Genomic DNA, 17,369 nt, shown 5'->3' with positions numbered 1-17,369 from the left:
TTCCAAGAGGGCGGCGCTTACCTTCATTGTGAGGATACCGTTTTTATGTTGTTTGTCGAGAATTGTCTATAATTAAACCAAAAAAATATACCAGAGAGGCTGAAGGTGTATCATATCCCCTTTCCCACAATCCAAAATAACTACTTCATCTGATCCTTCCCTGAATCTGAAAGTGAATGTAACAATCACCCCCAGCCGTTGCTCTTACAATCTTTTGGGCGCGGGTGCGAATGGTCTCAGAATATTCTCCCAACTAAAGATCCTGTCAGAGACACACACGTGATAATGATAGCTCATCACACGTTGGATTCCTCTTTAACCTGTTAAATTTAACGGCTCGAGATGGTAAACAAGCGTTCTGAGGATGTAAATCTGGATATACAACAAACAAACTTTATCTTCTGACACTGATCGCCATTTTCAATCAATCCACTTAAACAAAGATATCATATCGTATCGTGGGTTTTCTCCGTGGATAGCACTATCGAGTCGAGTAAAATAGAGGCGGCAAATATACCTTCTCAGATCGGTAACTAGAAAACCCTAAATTTCTTTTGCCCTAATTTTTAAGAGATGGATCAATGGAAGACAAAAGTATTCTGTCAATCTGGAGATTTAGCTGTCTCAGATATTCATCGATTCCCTCCTGAATCCAGGTTTGTAATTGTTTTGTTTTGTGTAATAGTTTTGCCTAATTTCTGAGAAGGTGCAATTGTTAACCCTAATATTTATGAAAATGAAAATTGGATATAGGGTTTTTGGAATTTCAGAACGGTGGAAGGTGTAAATTTTGATAGCAGATTGATTTGTTTGTACTTTTGTTTTTTCTGTAGAGATTACTTTTGCCTTTTAGGTACAATTCAATGTTCATACTACTGTTGCCGTTACTGAAATTAACCCTACATCTTTAGAAGTCTAGGTTAGTTCTCAATCTAATCATGCGCATTTAGGTCGGTGTGGTCATCTGATCCGAGTGTGACTCCACTTATTGTTTACTCTTTTGAACCCCATTTCTATGCATCATATTGTTAGAGAGCTAAATATTTAATGTTTTTGAAGCCAAAGGCCAGAAGTAGAAGTTAAGGATTCCATTGCTGCAAGAAAAGTTCAGAAGGCAGACCGAGAGAAATTGAGGAGGGATCGACTGAATGAGCAGTTTATGGAGTTGGGAAATGCATTAGGTAACATGATACTTTCTTTTTAGGTTTCAGTGTGCTTTTTAAGTTACATGCAAGATTGCTTGTCCTGTTCTTCTCTACATTGCTTGTCTTTTAGATTTTTTTTCTTCTTATGTTTCGCTCACCATGGATGGCTCAACCTATTATAAACCTCATTTTGTGCTACAAAAAGCATTTGGTAGTAATGTCTATACTCTTAGAGTCTTAGTCATATGGTTTGACTGCTCAAATGTTTTAAAAAAATTTAATAAAACTGAATTTGTTCCAACCACTTGTACCTACCTCATATTTGGTTAATGTTGCATGATGTCGGCACATGCCTTTTGAGGCTGGTGGCTTGATTTGCATCCTATGAGATAATTAATTGTCAAGTATACATGTCCAAAGTGTGCAATTTTCGTTCTAATTACACATAGGATATATGGTAGACTTCGTATATGGGTGATGGGGATACTCGTATAGCCACTCCTGACCCCATGAGATATTATGGTTTTGGTGTCTCGGCTTTCCTTTTCTCATATGGTCTGTGTGTTGCTTAGATTAGTAGTGGTAGATTTGTTTACACATTTACAATTTAAACCGCCATCCGTTATCCCCAAGTTGATTTGCAGCCTATGCTCTCATCTCGCTGGATGCTGATATTTTCTGGCAGTTAGTATCATGTGTTTTAGTTGCCAGATTAGAACCTTTATTTCTTTCTTATGTGTAATTTTCATGATAGGTTTAAAGGCTTATAAGTTATAAGACTCCTTATGGGGCTTTACTAAAAAGTTGGTGAACTATGTATGAACTTTGATTTTTAGAAAGCAAAATTTGATTGGCAACATCCTACTTGCAGATCCTGATAGACCTAAGAATGACAAGGCAACCATTTTAGGTGATACAATCCAAATGTTAAAGGATTTGACAGCTCAAGTCAACAAACTAAAAGAAGAATTTACAGCACTTTCAGAAGAATCAAACGAGGTAATGCTACTCTCATCTTAAGTAATACTCATTTTCAGGAAGCCAAGTTAGTTGTTTATCATGACATTCAATGATTTTTTTTTATTTTTTTTTGCTAAACAGTTGACTCAGGAGAAAAATGAACTTAGAGAAGAGAAAGCATCCTTGAAATCAGATATCGACAATCTTAATATGCAATATCAGCAGAGAATCAGAGTTATGTTCCCCCCATGGGCTCCAATGGATCCTTCAGTTGTTATGGGTCCACATCCGTATCCGTACCCATTGCCAGTTCCTGTTCCTGCTGGGCCGATTCCCATGCACCCATCTATGCAGCCGTACCCCTTCTTTGCAAATCAAAATCCTGGTGGAATTCCCAATCCATGTTCTACTTACATGCCATTTTCATCTCCTCCCGCTAATCCACAAATGGAACAAGTATCCCCCCAATTTGTATCCCCGCATAATATGCTGCAGCCAAGTAGTCGGTCCCATGTTTCAAGCAAACAAGATTCCAAAAGCAAATCATCTGATCGACCAAGAGGTAACAATGTTGAACGAAGTGATGGTTCTAATGACGTAGTAACTGAGCTGGAGCTCAAGACACCTGGTTCTACTGCAGACCAGGTAAGTGTCTTCCGTGCTTCTCTTTTCAGAGGAAAAGAATCAAAGTTCAGGCCAAGTCTGATATCTTATCTTTCCGTGTGTGTATATACTAGACCTCCACCTCTTATATTTTAATGGTGTTTGCAGGAGGCGTCTTGTGCGGAGAAGAAGCGGAAGCAGTCCAAGCTAAAGGATAGTGAAGCTGGTAAAGAGGAGAGCTGTTCGAGTAGGTGTTCTTCCCGTGGTCTTCAGGATAGCTCTTCAAATAGTGTTGGAGATGCTCCGAAAGCTGACAAGTAAAATTTTCAGCACATCCTTTCTAGGTTCACTTCAAACTCCCAAAAGTGGAGTGGAGCCAACCTCCATGTAGGGACCAACAGATGGTAGTAAGTAGCAAGGAGAGGTGTAAATAGGGGGAAATTAAAAATAGTACCATAATAGCAAAATATAATTGTATGTCTTCTGTTAATGTAACATCTTAAAACCCTTCTTTTGGGGGGCGGTTTTTGCTGATATATGTTCTCCCCATAATTGGAGAGAGCATCCTCAGTTAATTTTTTCTGCAACTAGCATTTGTTAAATCTTTGGGAGAACTTGATGAGAATAGCAAGGACATTTTTATGGCTCAACTGATTTTTGTCTATTCTTTCTGCTGCTAGTACTGATTTCGGAAACAAACAAAACAAAACAGTTACAAAAAGATAATATCGACAGAAGCTTCTCTTCTGAAGAAGATAAGACTTTGTTCCCCCTAGCAAAAATATTGTTCACAGAAAATTTACCCCACTGAGCAAGCTTAAACCAGATTAGCGACAGAGATTAGGGTTAGGTTACAAGAAACAGCCACCAACTTCGTTAAGATCATAGTCGTACAAATTTGCCGATGTTAAGATTAGTACACGTGTCAAAACAGCAATGAAGCATACAATATCCAATATTCAATTAAAAATAAAAATCCACCAAAAATAATTTTGTAGCCGTCTCCTTCACTGATACTACTAGCCATTCCAATTCTTAACTGCGCAGTTCAGAGTTTTTAATTCTTGTTGGAGGCTCAGAAACAAGAAAGTTTATTAGTTACTTTATATATATAGATAGATAAATTAGGGCAAAAACATTTTTGCCCTGTTTGTTTGGTAAAGACTAAAAGAGTGTGTTAGGTGAGATTTTTAAAGCAATGGCAATGGTATCAACATCTGTAGCATCTGGATTACGTTTTTCGAGCTTGAAATCTGAGAGATCTCAATCTCTTTCTACTACTGAATCATTCTTTCGTCAGATTGGTACTAATCTCAGATTTTCTTCTGGTAGGAAAGGTTGTAGAGGTGTTGTTGCCATGGCTGGTTCTGGAAAGGTGCTATTTTTACTATGTTTTCTGACATTAAGAGCTATTTTGAGTAATGGGGTTTATGTAATTCTAATTATTCCAATATTTTTTCTTGCAGTTTTTTGTTGGAGGAAACTGGAAATGTGTAAGTATCAATAGCTGTTAACTTTTTTGTTTGATAATGTTAATCAGTGGGGATTTTAGATTCAGAGGAAATTACTAGTGATTTTCATACAAGGATTTCATATGAAGGAAACATCTTTGTGGAAACTTACTGATTTATGTATGGTACCCATGTAAATGTTTGTTGAAATGTACAGTGAAGAATTGTATATGAGGCTCAATTCCATGACCTGATCTTTTGTTTGTGATTTCGTCTTATGTAGAATGGCACGAAAGAATCAATCAGCAAACTTGTTTCAGACTTGAATAGTGTGAAATTGGAAGCTGATGTTGGTAAGACAACACATTTCTGTTTTACCATATATAATGCAGCTTAACTTTTGGTTGGTGAAGGCATATGTTTTGTTTTGACGAGTTTGTTTAAATCATGCCAGGTGAAATTATCTTACGTCTTTGTTTTATGTGAATAATGCAGATGTTGTTGTTTCACCTCCCTTTGTATACATCGATCAAGTAAAGAACTCATTAACTGATCGAATTGAGATATCTGGTCAGAATTCTTGGATTGGAAAGGGTGGGGCTTTCACCGGAGAAATCAGGTTATTTTTCATGTCCTGGTTGTTGTCATCATCATTACAATATCGTTTTTGTAGTTCCTTGGCATCTCGAGATTACGAAAAATTAGCTCTTTGGGTTTCGTATCTAAACTAGGAGCAATTTCAGCAATGCAACCTTCATGAATATGAAAAACATTCCGGTCGTGTCTTTTAGAAGTCAAACTATCTCAATAACCTAAATTTCCTTTCCCATGTCTAGTGTGGAACAGTTGAAAGATATTGGCTGCACATGGGTCATTCTTGGGCACTCAGAGCGCAGACATGTCATTGGTGAAGATGATTCGGTAAATATTGCCAGCAGTATTTGTATAAGTGACTGTAAAGTTTGTTGCTTGGCAGTTAGTAACTTGAATGTTGACTGGTCCTTACCATTTTCAGTTCATTGGGAAGAAAGCTGCATATGCTTTGAGTCAGGATCTCAAAGTGATGGCATGCATTGGAGAAAAACTTGAAGAAAGAGAATCTGGGAAAACTTTTGATGTTTGTTTCCAACAGATGAAGGCTTTGGCAGGCACGGTTTTTCTCTTTCTTTTCTGTTACCTTAGATAACTGATAATGCATGAAACCTTTTATTATTTGGCATGTCGACATTGCATTGAATGCCTGGATCCCGCAGTCTCTTTCCTGCATTTTTCATTTATCTTAACTTTCTAAGAGTCACTCTTCTCCCAATCCTGATTAAACCAGACATGTCCCTTTTACATATTTTGTTCTCTAGCAGTGTCCAACACCCCCTACGAGGATCTCATTTCCAGGTCACTCTGTCAGGTGTCAGAAACCAACAGTGGTACACATATCATTGTTACATTGGATAATAACAAGGCAACCATCTAGTATTAGGTACCTTCACTTTATTCAGATTGCTGAGACTCGTAAGTCATTATTTCACTGTGCTTGATGCTTAAACTTTCAATCATGCGTAGACTAGTATTGAAACTAAGTAACTTAGAAATGAACATGTGTTACGATGCACAGAGTTAATGCTACCTTAAGTGGATATCAGTATTCCAGGATTTTTTTTTGGAGAATTCCTCATGAAAATATGATGCACGGAATTACAGCTATCATAATTAATGATATAATTGTTATGTGCAGATAACATATCCAATTGGGATAACGTTGTTATTGCCTATGAGCCTGTATGGGCTATTGGGACCGGTAAGGTGGCTAGTCCCCAACAAGCTCAGGAAGTTCATGTAGCTGTTCGTGATTGGCTAAAGAAGAACGTATCAGCAGAAGTTGCTTCTAAAACACGAATCATCTATGGAGGTATATATTGTGTGGCATCTATACACTGTAATTGCTTTCAATGCTGGTCGAAAGTGCAGTAGCAGTACCTTATATTGCATTAGCTCATAATGCTGTATTAGTTAATGTAGCTCCCATGGATGTTTTAGATTGATTTTTGATGTCTTTCGTTTCTACCTGAGCCTTCATTGTGACATGGCAATAGCTGCCATGCTTAAAAAAAAGTTGCTATTTTGGAGAAAAATTATTTAAATATCAGATACACATTATTGAAAACTGTTGTCAAGGGTTTCAGTCGTTCTGAAAGGAAGTGTTCAAGCTTGATATGTTATGTAGAATAACAAAGTTTCACCTTCTTGATAGCAGCAACAATAGTTCAGATAGTTTACACAAAAATATAAGTAAAACGATTCGAGGCTGATAATTTTCTATTTGTTACTATGTTTTAACCCCTTACTTCCTTAGATCTCTTAGTTTGGGCTATATTAACCATCATCAATGTTATGCATGCAGGATCTGTTAATGGAGGCAACTGTGCGGAGCTTGCAAAAGAAGAAGATATCGATGGATTTCTTGTCGGCGGTGCTTCATTGAAGGTACATTCACCCTATAAACAGTTGGTATACTAATATATTCACCGAAGATTCTTGTGAGTTTGCCAAAACCCAAACACTTGCTAATAGCTTATTCTCAAATATCCATTGACGGACTTATAGAAATATTCTCCTTATGTAACGCTTGGCCTTTTGGACAAGAGTGATCCCTCACCCATATAGGTTCATATTGGTCGTTAGAGGGAGTTCAAGCTGACTGTCACTCTATTTCCACTTGTTTTGACCTTTCTTAGGCCGTCCTTCTAATTCACTGATTTGACCTGATTTGGTGTTTCTGTGGGATATAATAAACTTATGATATTTATGTGTCACGAGTTTCCTCATATATGGAGATAATACCAAAATCATCTGCAGCAGTTCCGCAATTGTTTTCCCACAAGTTAATGAGTCTAGTAGTGCATATCCACATCTGATAGTAGTTTGTGGCTGTGCCCACAATGGACATGGCGGCAGTCCAAGTGAGTGAAGTGTTGTTCAATGTACTTACTGAGGTTGTGTTGGTTTGATGTCCTTTCAGGGTCCAGAATTCGCTACCATTGTCAATTCGGTGACATCAAAGAAGGTGGCTGCTTGATCATTCTGCTGTTCCAGTGTCACAAATCGAAAGTGGGTCCAATAAGTGCCAGAAGAAGACTTCTGTAGTAGCTTGTAACGATAGCATGATGTAGCCAATCCATGAGTGTTTTGATTTGTATTTATGAGGGTTTTAATCATGATCATCCTGGTTCCTTCATCCTAGAAATAAGTGTTTGATTTTTTATTTTTTCGCGAACCTGAAAGAATTGGTACACTTATTTGCTGATCAAAATGGAACCAATAAAAAACAAAAAACTAGTTTAGGTTTTTTTTCTTGGCACACTCTCTGAGTGAGAACCTGTCAAATATAACCGACTGACTGAAATGTCGAACTCGGTTCATGAATTTCATTTCATCTTGGTCTATCTGGTGGTAAGTTGCCAACTCTTGACTTCTGAATCAACACTCATTTCCTCTGGACTTCATTATCTTTCATTCCAGACAGGCACACAATGCCAATGCGTAAAGGACTAAGCATCATTTCTCATTAGTGGCATCACCCCTGCAGCAAGTTTATCTAATGCTAAGTATCATTTCCATGATTCATGGAGGGCGAGTTTAGGATAAAGGTATTATGATCTGGATCATAATTCTTCTTTTGCGACGTCATCATACAGATGAACAAGGAACACAATCATAACAAAGGTAAAAGCTAAGAAAATGACAAGGATGGTCTGGATGGAGATGAGAATAAGACTAAAGACCCTACAAAATGCACAAAACTGAGCCACCACATTTTGCATTAAATTAAATAGTTTATTTAATCACACAAATTGACAATTACAATGGAGGGAATAGACATTCAAGCCCCACAGTGACTAAAGGATGTACAGTAGTAATTGACAGTCTGACACACCAAACGTTTCTTCAAAATGCTTTCATTATCTATGGTTCTTTTTCTCTATCAAAGACTTTCCTCTTGACTGTAGATTTGCAGAGTTCAGTAGCCTGGTAATGGAACAGTCTTATCACACGGGGAAGCTCCTGTTGCCGAACAACGGAATGATCAAGTGATTCAAAGTGCGGTCATCTCTAGTATTATATATATGATAATGTTCCCTCTTCTTCTCTAGATTTTCCTAACTTTTTCTTACGTTTCTATAACTTACGAGAATTTCGGTGTGCACCAGGTGAGGTGGGGATATTGCGTGAACCTATGCTTGCTGTTCTTAAGAGTCTCCTGAATTCGGATAAGCTTATTTTCCCATCTTTGTCTATGTCTGCCTCTTCTAGAAGTGGGTCAATGGATCCCTTCAGTCCAGTGTGCTGCATCAAAAAGCAAATTGTTACTAAATATGGTACTTCTGCTGTCAGTCTTGGTAACAGATTCTTTCAACAAGACTATCCATCTTATACTAAAATGTCAACACTCACCGCCTTTAGTTCATCTGGGGTAATGTATCCATCTCTATCCATGTCAAATTTCTCAAATGCAGCCCTAGACCGCAATTGCCATTTCTCAGAATCATGTTCCTCTAACTGATGTACATGCAGAGTAGCTGCAACGAATTCTGGGAAGTCCACAAGCCCATCTGTGTTGCTGTCTATCTGCACCACACGATTATAGACTAGCATTAAGGAAAAATATAAGAGTAAAGAGGAGAAAAGACAAATCTCAATTCCTTACTTGTATTTGCACTAGAGCTCTAGTTTTCAAGCATAGTGAGCATTATTGAAATAACAGTATGGTTCACTATATAATATCTATTGAAATAGAACGATTACTTGGATGGAGAACGAAAATACAAGATAGTGACAAGAACAATACAAAAATTAAAAAGAAAAAGAGCCCTCACCGCTTGTAAGATCTCCAAAACACGGGGCTCCTTCATTTTCCAAGGAAGATCTTTTGCGAGAGCCTGCAAAAAAGAAGAACCGCGTAAAGAAATACTCTCAAAAACTAAAATTGAATGGATGCAGTTGCTAAGTACCACCAACACAAATGTCAGGATGTCATACATGTCTCATTTCTTCAAGACTAATAGATCCATTTTTATCTACATCGATGGCATCAAATTGATCACGCAGATCAGACATCTCATCTTCGTTAAGTGTGCTCGCCAGTGCCTGCAAGTGACAATTAACGCAAAAAATTGTAATCCTTGTGACTAAACAAGAGACTAAAGGGAAAGACGGAATGAAACGGAAAGTGGAAACAAGCTATTTTTTATATATATATAGAAAAGGCTCAACAATATGAAAGTTGCATACCCTGAGTGCAAATTGCTTCAAACGACCATACTTCACGAATTGCCGCATGTTAGATAGAACAGATATATCTATAGGAATTTCCGAGGCATTTCCTCCTTCTCTAACCCATGGGTGTGCTGAAAAGATTATTTGGGATAATCAGGAGACTAAGAAAAGTACCTAACATAAAACAACTGAAGGAAAACGACAATAAACGGTTATTTATTATATATGGAAATGGATCTGTTGGCTGATGAACAGTTACAACTGTCGGAGCATTTAGCTTTAATCAAGAGATAAAAATGAGCACATACACAAGGCTTGGGCTGCAGTTAACCTTGCACGAGGATCCTTCACCAACAACTTCTTAATAAAATCTTTGGCACTGTGGCTAATGCTAGGCCATGGCTTGCGCCGAAAATCAGGTTTGTTCTTTAAGACCTGTAAACCATGGATGAAAGTATTATTTCAGAGGGAACACATTAATATGCAAGGAATAGCAATAAAAAATATGACAGAAATATTTGAATTTGAAAAGTATCAGATTCTACTTTAATTTAGCGGTTATATCTTTGTAGTTTATCAATGTCCAACACCATTACAACTCAAACATAATATTCAAATTGGCTCAGTCTCATTCCTCGTTGAAATTGGTTATGACATTAAAATAATGATCTGGTAAGACACAGCGAAATCTGAATTTTCCTACGCATAAGGGAACAATGAAGAATTCTCTAGAGTAGTTGCTTAAGCAGAACGAGTTAGCAGTTCTCTGTAAAATGAAAATTAATTCAAGAACCTTAGGTTACAACATTTGGTGATTGACTGAACTGTTTATTTTTAGAGTCGACCGTCAGTTTTTAGCCTATTCCACATTTTCCCCTCAGCTAAATATTTTGAATTTGTTTTCTCCACTTTATATGTAAACTGTACAGAAATATGCCCTACCTCCTTGAATATGCCGTCTTCGGTCTTATCCCAAAATGGACGTCTCCCGCAGAGCAGGATATATGTAATTACGCCGATACTCCATACATCAGACTCGGGACCTGATTTGCGTTTCAATACTTCTGGTGCAACATAGTAGGCACTACCAACAATATCTGGGAATTTCCTCCCTGAGATCAGCAACGAAGCGTACAACATGTAGAACCATGAGAACAAAGAGAAATCCAATCCTTGCATCCAGTGCAAGAACTATCACGAATTGAAAATGAAACAGATAGCAATAATCCATTTTGCAGTTGAAGTAAGACTTCAGCTCCTAAATATCTTGGCAAAAATCGACAGATTTCACACTGACCTGGTTTTATGAAGTCCGATAGACCAAAATCCGTCGCCTTAAGAGGCGAATCAAGTTTCGCTGACTTGAATAGAAAATTCTACAAACAACAACATGATTACAGTCAGTAATAAGTTGATTGTGAGCAAAAATTCAAAGACAATAAGCTCAACACCTCCCACAGTCCCATGTACAGTATATGTGCAGTTGGGAGTTACCTCAGGCTTCATGTCACGATGTACCAAACCATTTAAATGGCACTCAGCTGCAACTCTAAGCATCTGCCGCACTATTACTGCTGCATCTTTCTCTGTGTAACGGCTATCCTTTCTGTGCAAAACAATCAACTCCAGCATCAGCAGTGTGGCGACTAACTATATACAGCAAATGTCGAAACGAAACACGCCCCATAGAGAAGGTAAGCAAAACATAAGTATTCCCAAACAGTATAGAAATCTTACTTGGAAAGAATTCGATCCAGTAGCTCACCACCCTCGCATAACCTGATATAATAAAGAAATACGAAGTAACACAAAGAAAGATATTAAGTCCTAGTAAAAGTTGGATTTTCATCCACTTTCGTGTAAGATAACCATATTTAAGAGTCAAAGAGTGATAGTTGGGGTTAGCAGTGTATGATGTAAATAATACACTTTTAGCCTCTGCTTGGTACCCAAAGAACGCAAATGAGATAAGATGCCTTGATATTGCCGGGAATGGAGATAATTTTAGTTTGATGTTGGACATTAAGAAAGCAGAACAAGAGCTGTGATCTTTTGTAGTTTCTGTAGTTCTGAAGATTTTCACAACCATCATTGTCTTCACTATAAAGGCTCAACGTGAAATACAATCGAAAATAGCATGCTCCCTACAGAACTACATCATTTTATCTGCGTCATGCCAATTTTCACCAGGCACTCTAACAATTACGACTTCTGTTGGCAGTTCATTTTAAAGTTTCATCATCCAACATAGGAACAGAAAGTGGACAAACTGCAATAATAATACATTGGTAACTGTGAAGCAGCTTTAAGTGAAGACTTACTCCATTGCTATATACACATAGGAATCGTCCTCGAACGCATTATGAAACTGAACCACGTTTTCATGACCTGTAAGAGCTTGCAATATCTTGACCTCTCGTTTAACATCCTCAACTGCAATAGGGAGAACCATCTGTCCAAAAAAAATCAGAACTTTGTCAAAATATTACCAAGTAAAGAAAGATCCATCCCGATTTATCTAGCAAAACCCCAATTAGCAGCATCAAAATCACAATTGAAATCCCAAATCACACAAAAAAGATGCAATTAAGAAAAATGAATAAAAGGTACCTTATTTTTATCAATTCTCTTAACAGCAACTCGATCTCCATTAACTTTATCAGTAGCAACAAAGGTATAACCAAATTGGCCATGTCCTAATAATTTCCCAATTGAATATCTCCTATCAAAATCCTTCTCATATCCAAAATCTGTTCTTTTCCCATAGGGTATAATCCCAGTAGCCCTTTTAGAATTCCCTCCTTTCTCTTTTTGTTTGTAATTTCTACATGGGTCTTGTTGGGTTGTTGTTGAACAACTCTCAGTCCCTTCTTTTTTGTTCTTACTAATTGTAGTATTAGTAGTATTTCTACCTGTCGTTGTGGTGGTGGTGGTGGTGGTGGTGGTTCTACCTGAAGGAGTATTGCTGTTAGAACCACTGACTTTGGTTCTAGAAAGACAAAGACCCATGATTGATTCGTTCTTCAAAGAAGACTGTTGTACTCAGTTATCAGTTTTTTTTTTTAGTTGTGTTTTGTAGAGGGAGTGAAATTTAGTTGCATAATAATAAATAGAGCAACTAATCTTCTTGTTCATTGCAAATGAATGACAGTTTTATTATGAGAATGGTGATGAGATGATTTTGGTAGGAGCAGCTTAGGAAGGTTTAAAGTAAAGAGAAGGAAGCAGAGAAGAAAGAGCTGCTTGTTGGTCAATACCGCTTCAACACTCTTTTCTCTCTCCTCTTCCCCCATCACAGACAGAGAGGGTGTCTTCTTCTTCCCCTCTGTTGGATTTTTTCTTTTTTTTTTACCTTTTCCTGGTTTTTATATCGGAAATGCTATTCAGCACTCCACTTAGAGCTCTATTAACCACTCAGTGATAGGTGTCACAAGGACACTGGTTCAAAACAATTCAGCCAGGACACATCTTTGTATAAAAAGGTTATTCATTTGAGAGATGTATGGTTGAGATGCTTTTTGAGCTGTAAGTAGAGTGTTGTTTTAGTGCTCTGAATAGCATTTCCCTTTTTATATGTTTTACTTTCTTAAACTTTTTTATTTTTGAAAATTAATAATGAAGGAAAAATAAGAAAAATAAGGGGACATGTTTCACTTTTTTCATTTATAGAAATTAATAATGAAAGAAAACTTACAAAAATAACAAGAAGAACGCTATAAAAGAACAAGCAATTGGTAGATATGGAATGGGTCCGAGAATATCTTATTATACCATGTCTTTTCAATGCCGATAGTATATATCAACACGGTTTTTAAGGTTTTTGCTTAGTGTCGACAGCTACAGTAAAATATCTCTCAATTAATTCGCGTATCACCCAATTGCTTGTTCATATAAAAGCGATAACCTTATTTGCTGAAAATAAAAATAAAATAAGAAAGATCAAAGAGAAAATACATCTTTAAGCATCTCAATGTTTAATGCGAAGAATTGGTGTGTAGGTATTCATATGTTTTGGCTTAACATTAACTTATTAGAGCCTAACAAAACCTAGAAATCATTTAGAGAAAGAAAATTTGATGATGTTGTTCCTGAAGTATTTTTTCTGTATCTATTAGTATCAGTAGTACTAGCAGCCATGGATCACTTCTCAGAGGTGATCGATTTTTCGATTTCGAATATTCGTGTTCTTCAGATAAATCTGTCGAATGACTCTCTTTTAAAATACCATAACACACAACATTTCTTATATATTTCCAACACTATTTGTACTACTTTTATCATATGAAGCTGGATTTTTACTTGTATCATCTATAGGTCCACTAGAAGAATGTTTATCTTAAAATGCGAGATTAACTATCGGTACCACTTTATTTGCCTTCTGTTGTTCAAATTTTTGATAACTTCCTTAATAGAATTTTCCTGGCTCCTTAAACGGCTTGCAGTATGCGCATTAACTACCAAATTTGTCGAAGAAGCCTATTTTCCTTGTCATTGTTAGCCAATTCCTCGAAGTTATAATTTTTGGAACTCTAACAAGGTAGATCACCAACTTTTAGCATGGATTGCTATACAACATTTTTGAGTTTCTTCTTCGAATCAATCTGTTGGAATTCTTGTGTATATATTGCAATAAGAATTAAAGAAAAAAGAAGGATGAAAACACAATTAGATCAAACCAAAGTTGAGGCAAGGATTATATCCTCTAGCTTTAAGACAGATTCACCCCGTATTGGTGCTTACGGATTATCAATGTCTGTCTCCTGGGATACAACGTCTTACTTCTCGATACATTAGAACTCTAAACTTCGAGAAACGACAATCCAAAACTTAAAGTGATGAACTTTCTTAATTGACACAAACTTGATGATTTCGATTGAGTGCAACAAGATGATTATTATTTTTGTGGTTGTTGTTCTAACAAAATTGTGCAGGGTATTCTTTAGATGTCAATAATACCTATTTGCTGAACCATCACAATTCTTCATGTAGTTTCCATCAAGAGTTTTTTTCTGAAAGGTTGTTTCTTTTTACGTTTCTGAAAGGGTTTAGTTTGGTTTCCAAATTGAAACTATCATAACCAAACGAACCAGAAACTTAATTGGACCAAAACCCAACTCTATTAGGTATTAGACAAGGGATTTACAATTCATCTGAAAAATTCTATTTAATTTTCCAACACAATTTTATTTACTACTACTAGAGCAGTAGCAGCAAAAGATGCTTGAGATATTTTTTTGTATTCTCTTGCATTCTCTTATTACATTAAATATTTGCAACATGTTAGAACCTTTTCATATACTACAAAAGCAACAGAGGCAAAACCTTCACGCTCTAACTTTTACAGAGAGGCTCTACAAAATCAAATTCAATCAACACTTAAACAAGATGTCTAAAATGGTGAGTAACACTAGCATCGTCTACTTTCACTGGAGAGCCAAGTACACCAAATATTACATCCCAAATTATAAGTTTGAACCCGCTCACAACCAAAGACCGGTTTTGGTGCTAATTTAAAAAACCCACTACATATGAACCATTCCAGGTTTAAAGTGATAAACACTAGCAAGCAGGTTCCGCATAGATAGAAGGAATGAATAGAGTATATTTACATCCTTTAAAATATTAGAGATGCCAATTCCTTAAAAGCGTTGTTTCGACGATTGTGATATGCGGACCTCGAACAAATGCATTTCCCTCGCTATAATGCCATCATTTTGACTAGGGTTTTCTGCACTACATTTTAGCTTCTCAAACTGTGTAACATAAGTTTTTCTTTTTGAAGCAAATGTAAAGAAAACCATAAACTATTGGTAATAAAATTCAAACCAATGATTAATTATTTATTTTTTTTGTTGAGATTTTCCACTATGGGTGAAGAGTTATAATCCTGCTAATTTATTGTTTTAAAACATGTGTGCAATCCTGCTAATTGAAATGAAAATAAGTATCTCAACTGAAGAAAATTTAGATGAAATATGATTATCTTTTTAGAAAAAGAAAGTATTTGATAAAATTTTGGAGTAGTATTATACCAGTATTACATCCGATTCAACGTATGAATTTTCCTGGATGTAGTTCTCCTTTTTCATGTCAATTTATTCCGATACACTATTTATCAGTTTTTTTTAAGCATATTATTTATCAGTTATCCAAAATGGATGTGTTTTAATACCTTGCCAAATTGGGGTATACTCATATTAATTGGGGTATATCAAATGAGACAAAATGAGGTCATTTTGAAGTAAAACGCAAAACCCCTTAGCCACCTATACACAAAAATGGCTAATATACCCTTGATTAAAAATTTTTTTTGCTAAGAAATAAAAAGATACCATTAAAACGAAGAAATTACAGGTGTTGTGACAGGAAAGTCGGGATTATACCCAACCATTCTCCCTACACTCGATAATTGTTACAATGCTTAGCTGCAATGTCAGCAAGATTGTTGAAATTTCTTTTAAGAAATTCTACTCTAGAAAATGAATAATAATTGTGAATCAACTTGCAATCATCTACTATTGTTTTGTTGTACTAGAACGGTTGGTTATTTTTAGAATTGAAACAACCTACTACTAACTGAGCATCACTAATGAAATACACTTTACTATAACTCATTTCTTTCTCCCAAGTACTTGCTTCCAACAGGGCCAAGCATTCAGCCTCTTCATCATTCATTGCTACTCCTGGAGTGACCTTGCATCCAATACAGTTGACTGCTGCATCATTTATAATCAAACCCGTTCCCGAGAGATTAGTGTTAATGCCAAAAGATGCGTCACTATAAATAATAATGCAATCTTCTGGCAATGAAGATACTATAGAATTCAATTCATTTCCAACATTAGGAATGATAACATGCGAAGTTTCCACAATTTCAGATCTTAGAAATGTATCAGTATAATTCACAAGCTTAAGAGCTAATCTCGCAGTGGTGGAAAAGTTTAAATTTTTTCCCTGAAAAATGAAAGAACATTTGTCCTTCCATATGCTCCAAGCAATAGAGAAAACTGCAACAGCTTTGTCACTAAAAGTTCCATAATATAACCATTGCCTAACACATTCTCTTAAATTCTGAGTTGAATCCCTAACTTGTGAAACTAGATTATAATAAGGAGTTAAAGACCAAACTGCTTGAGCAAAAGGGAAATGCAAAATAAGATGCTTAGCAGTTTCAGGCACCACATTTCCACACAGATTGCAATTCTTATCAGGAGAGTCGTTGTATCTATAAATAATGGATTTCACAGGTAAAATATTCTCATAGCACTTCCAAGTATAAATCTGAACTTTTGGGATCATATGGAGCTTCCAAAAATACTTATAGACAGGATCTACATTCTGGGGATTCTGGATTTGACCAGACAAAACTTTATACGCAGATTTGACAGAGAATTGACTGTTCTTAGTGAATGGCCAGATTAGTCTGTCATGACCTGAAAGAGGAATTCTAGTACTCCGAATGAGTTCAGCATTCTGAGGGGCGTAATAAGCATTAACTAGATCAAGATTCCAACTATTAGTATTCTTGTCTATCAAGTCAGACACTAAGAAGTTAGGGTTTGGTAGGCAGAACAAAGAGGATGAAACTATTGGGGATCCATTTGTCATCGAAAGCCAAAATACTATTGCCATCTCTTAGATCCCAAACAACATTGTGACGAATAAAATCTAAACCCTTACAAATGCTTCTCCATACCCAAGAGCTGTCTTTACACACTGGATAATGGAGAGGAGAATTTTTTTTAAAGTACTTGCATTTCAAAATCTTAAAATAAATATCATTTTGAGAATGGATAAGATTCCAAGCAGTTTTAGCTAATAAAGCAACATTAACATGTCTAAGATTTTTAAAGCCAAGGCCCCCTTGAAATTTGTGGGTACAAATATTACCCCAATTTTTCAAGCACAAGCCGCCAGGTCTGTTTTTCCCCCCCACCAG

At 36.4% G+C, this 17,369-nt stretch overlaps 4 protein-coding genes across 6 annotated transcripts; 2 read left to right on the top strand and 2 right to left on the bottom strand.

Moving 5' to 3' along the window:
• The first annotated feature begins 341 nt into the window (after positions 1-341).
• LOC113288867 (transcription factor bHLH121-like) lies at positions 342-3,358 on the top strand. Of its 2 annotated transcripts, none has more exons than XM_026538000.1 (5): positions 342-656; positions 1,066-1,181; positions 2,017-2,144; positions 2,247-2,750; positions 2,877-3,358. In XM_026538000.1, the coding sequence occupies exons 1-5, from the start codon at positions 574-576 to the stop codon at positions 3,027-3,029; spliced, it is 984 nt and encodes a 327-aa protein (XP_026393785.1). In that variant the 5' UTR covers positions 342-573; the 3' UTR covers positions 3,030-3,358. The 2 variants fall into 2 exon arrangements, with proteins under 2 accessions (XP_026393785.1, XP_026393784.1); XM_026537999.1 differs by having other exon boundaries at positions 1,060-1,181.
• A 336-nt stretch (positions 3,359-3,694) lies between these two features.
• On the top strand, positions 3,695-7,514 carry LOC113288868 (triosephosphate isomerase, chloroplastic). Of its 2 annotated transcripts, XM_026538002.1 has the most exons (10): positions 3,698-3,889; positions 4,046-4,083; positions 4,175-4,201; positions 4,443-4,512; positions 4,655-4,778; positions 4,996-5,080; positions 5,175-5,307; positions 5,892-6,065; positions 6,558-6,640; positions 7,176-7,514. In XM_026538002.1, the coding sequence occupies exons 2-10, from the start codon at positions 4,066-4,068 to the stop codon at positions 7,230-7,232; spliced, it is 771 nt and encodes a 256-aa protein (XP_026393787.1). In that variant the 5' UTR covers positions 3,698-3,889; positions 4,046-4,065; the 3' UTR covers positions 7,233-7,514. The 2 variants fall into 2 exon arrangements, with proteins under 2 accessions (XP_026393786.1, XP_026393787.1); XM_026538001.1 differs by having other exon boundaries at positions 3,695-4,083.
• Positions 7,515-7,947: 433 nt separating this feature from the next.
• LOC113288866 (calcium-dependent protein kinase 28-like) lies at positions 7,948-12,750 on the bottom strand. Its single transcript, XM_026537998.1, has 12 exons — positions 12,041-12,750; positions 11,752-11,882; positions 11,168-11,209; positions 10,925-11,036; positions 10,728-10,806; positions 10,373-10,542; positions 9,739-9,865; positions 9,446-9,561; positions 9,194-9,301; positions 9,031-9,093; positions 8,609-8,782; positions 7,948-8,500 (listed from the first exon to the last, which is right to left on the bottom strand). The coding sequence occupies exons 1-12, from the start codon at positions 12,437-12,439 to the stop codon at positions 8,333-8,335; spliced, it is 1,689 nt and encodes a 562-aa protein (XP_026393783.1). The 5' UTR covers positions 12,440-12,750; the 3' UTR covers positions 7,948-8,332.
• A 3,211-nt stretch (positions 12,751-15,961) lies between these two features.
• Positions 15,962-17,062, bottom strand: LOC113291311. Its single transcript, XM_026540859.1, has one exon. It carries the CDS (start codon positions 17,060-17,062, stop codon positions 15,962-15,964), a length of 1,101 nt encoding a protein of 366 aa, XP_026396644.1.
• Between the last annotated feature and the right edge of the window lie 307 nt (positions 17,063-17,369).

This window comes from Papaver somniferum, chromosome 6 (assembly GCF_003573695.1).
Source record: "Papaver somniferum cultivar HN1 chromosome 6, ASM357369v1, whole genome shotgun sequence".
Taxonomy (NCBI): Eukaryota; Viridiplantae; Streptophyta; class Magnoliopsida; order Ranunculales; family Papaveraceae; genus Papaver; species Papaver somniferum.
Note: the sequence above shows the minus strand (reverse complement) of the source record. Positions and strands in the feature narration are given on the sequence as shown.

Excerpts from the sequence above, each read along its gene's own strand:
- LOC113288867 (XM_026537999.1), top strand. The coding sequence starts at position 574 with ATGGATCAATGGAAGACAAAAGTATTCTGTCAATCTGGAGATTTAGCT. Across the intron at positions 657-1,059 it reads CGATTCCCTCCTGAATCCAG|CCAAAGGCCAGAAGTAGAAG; the intron begins GTTTGTAATTGT and ends ATGTTTTTGAAG. Across the intron at positions 1,182-2,016 it reads GGAGTTGGGAAATGCATTAG|ATCCTGATAGACCTAAGAAT; the intron begins GTAACATGATAC and ends TCCTACTTGCAG.
- LOC113288868 (XM_026538001.1), top strand. The coding sequence starts at position 3,907 with ATGGCAATGGTATCAACATCTGTAGCATCTGGATTACGTTTTTCGAGC. Across the intron at positions 4,084-4,174 it reads CCATGGCTGGTTCTGGAAAG|TTTTTTGTTGGAGGAAACTG; the intron begins GTGCTATTTTTA and ends TTTTTCTTGCAG. Across the intron at positions 4,513-4,654 it reads GAAATTGGAAGCTGATGTTG|ATGTTGTTGTTTCACCTCCC; the intron begins GTAAGACAACAC and ends TGAATAATGCAG.
- LOC113288866 (XM_026537998.1), bottom strand. The coding sequence starts at position 12,439 with ATGGGTCTTTGTCTTTCTAGAACCAAAGTCAGTGGTTCTAACAGCAAT. Across the intron at positions 9,094-9,193 it reads GTCTTGAAGAAATGAGACAT|GCTCTCGCAAAAGATCTTCC; the intron begins GTATGACATCCT and ends TCTTTTTTGCAG. Across the intron at positions 8,783-9,030 it reads TTTTGGAGATCTTACAAGCG|ATAGACAGCAACACAGATGG; the intron begins GTGAGGGCTCTT and ends CGTGTGGTGCAG.
- LOC113291311 (XM_026540859.1), bottom strand. The coding sequence starts at position 17,062 with ATGGCAATAGTATTTTGGCTTTCGATGACAAATGGATCCCCAATAGTT.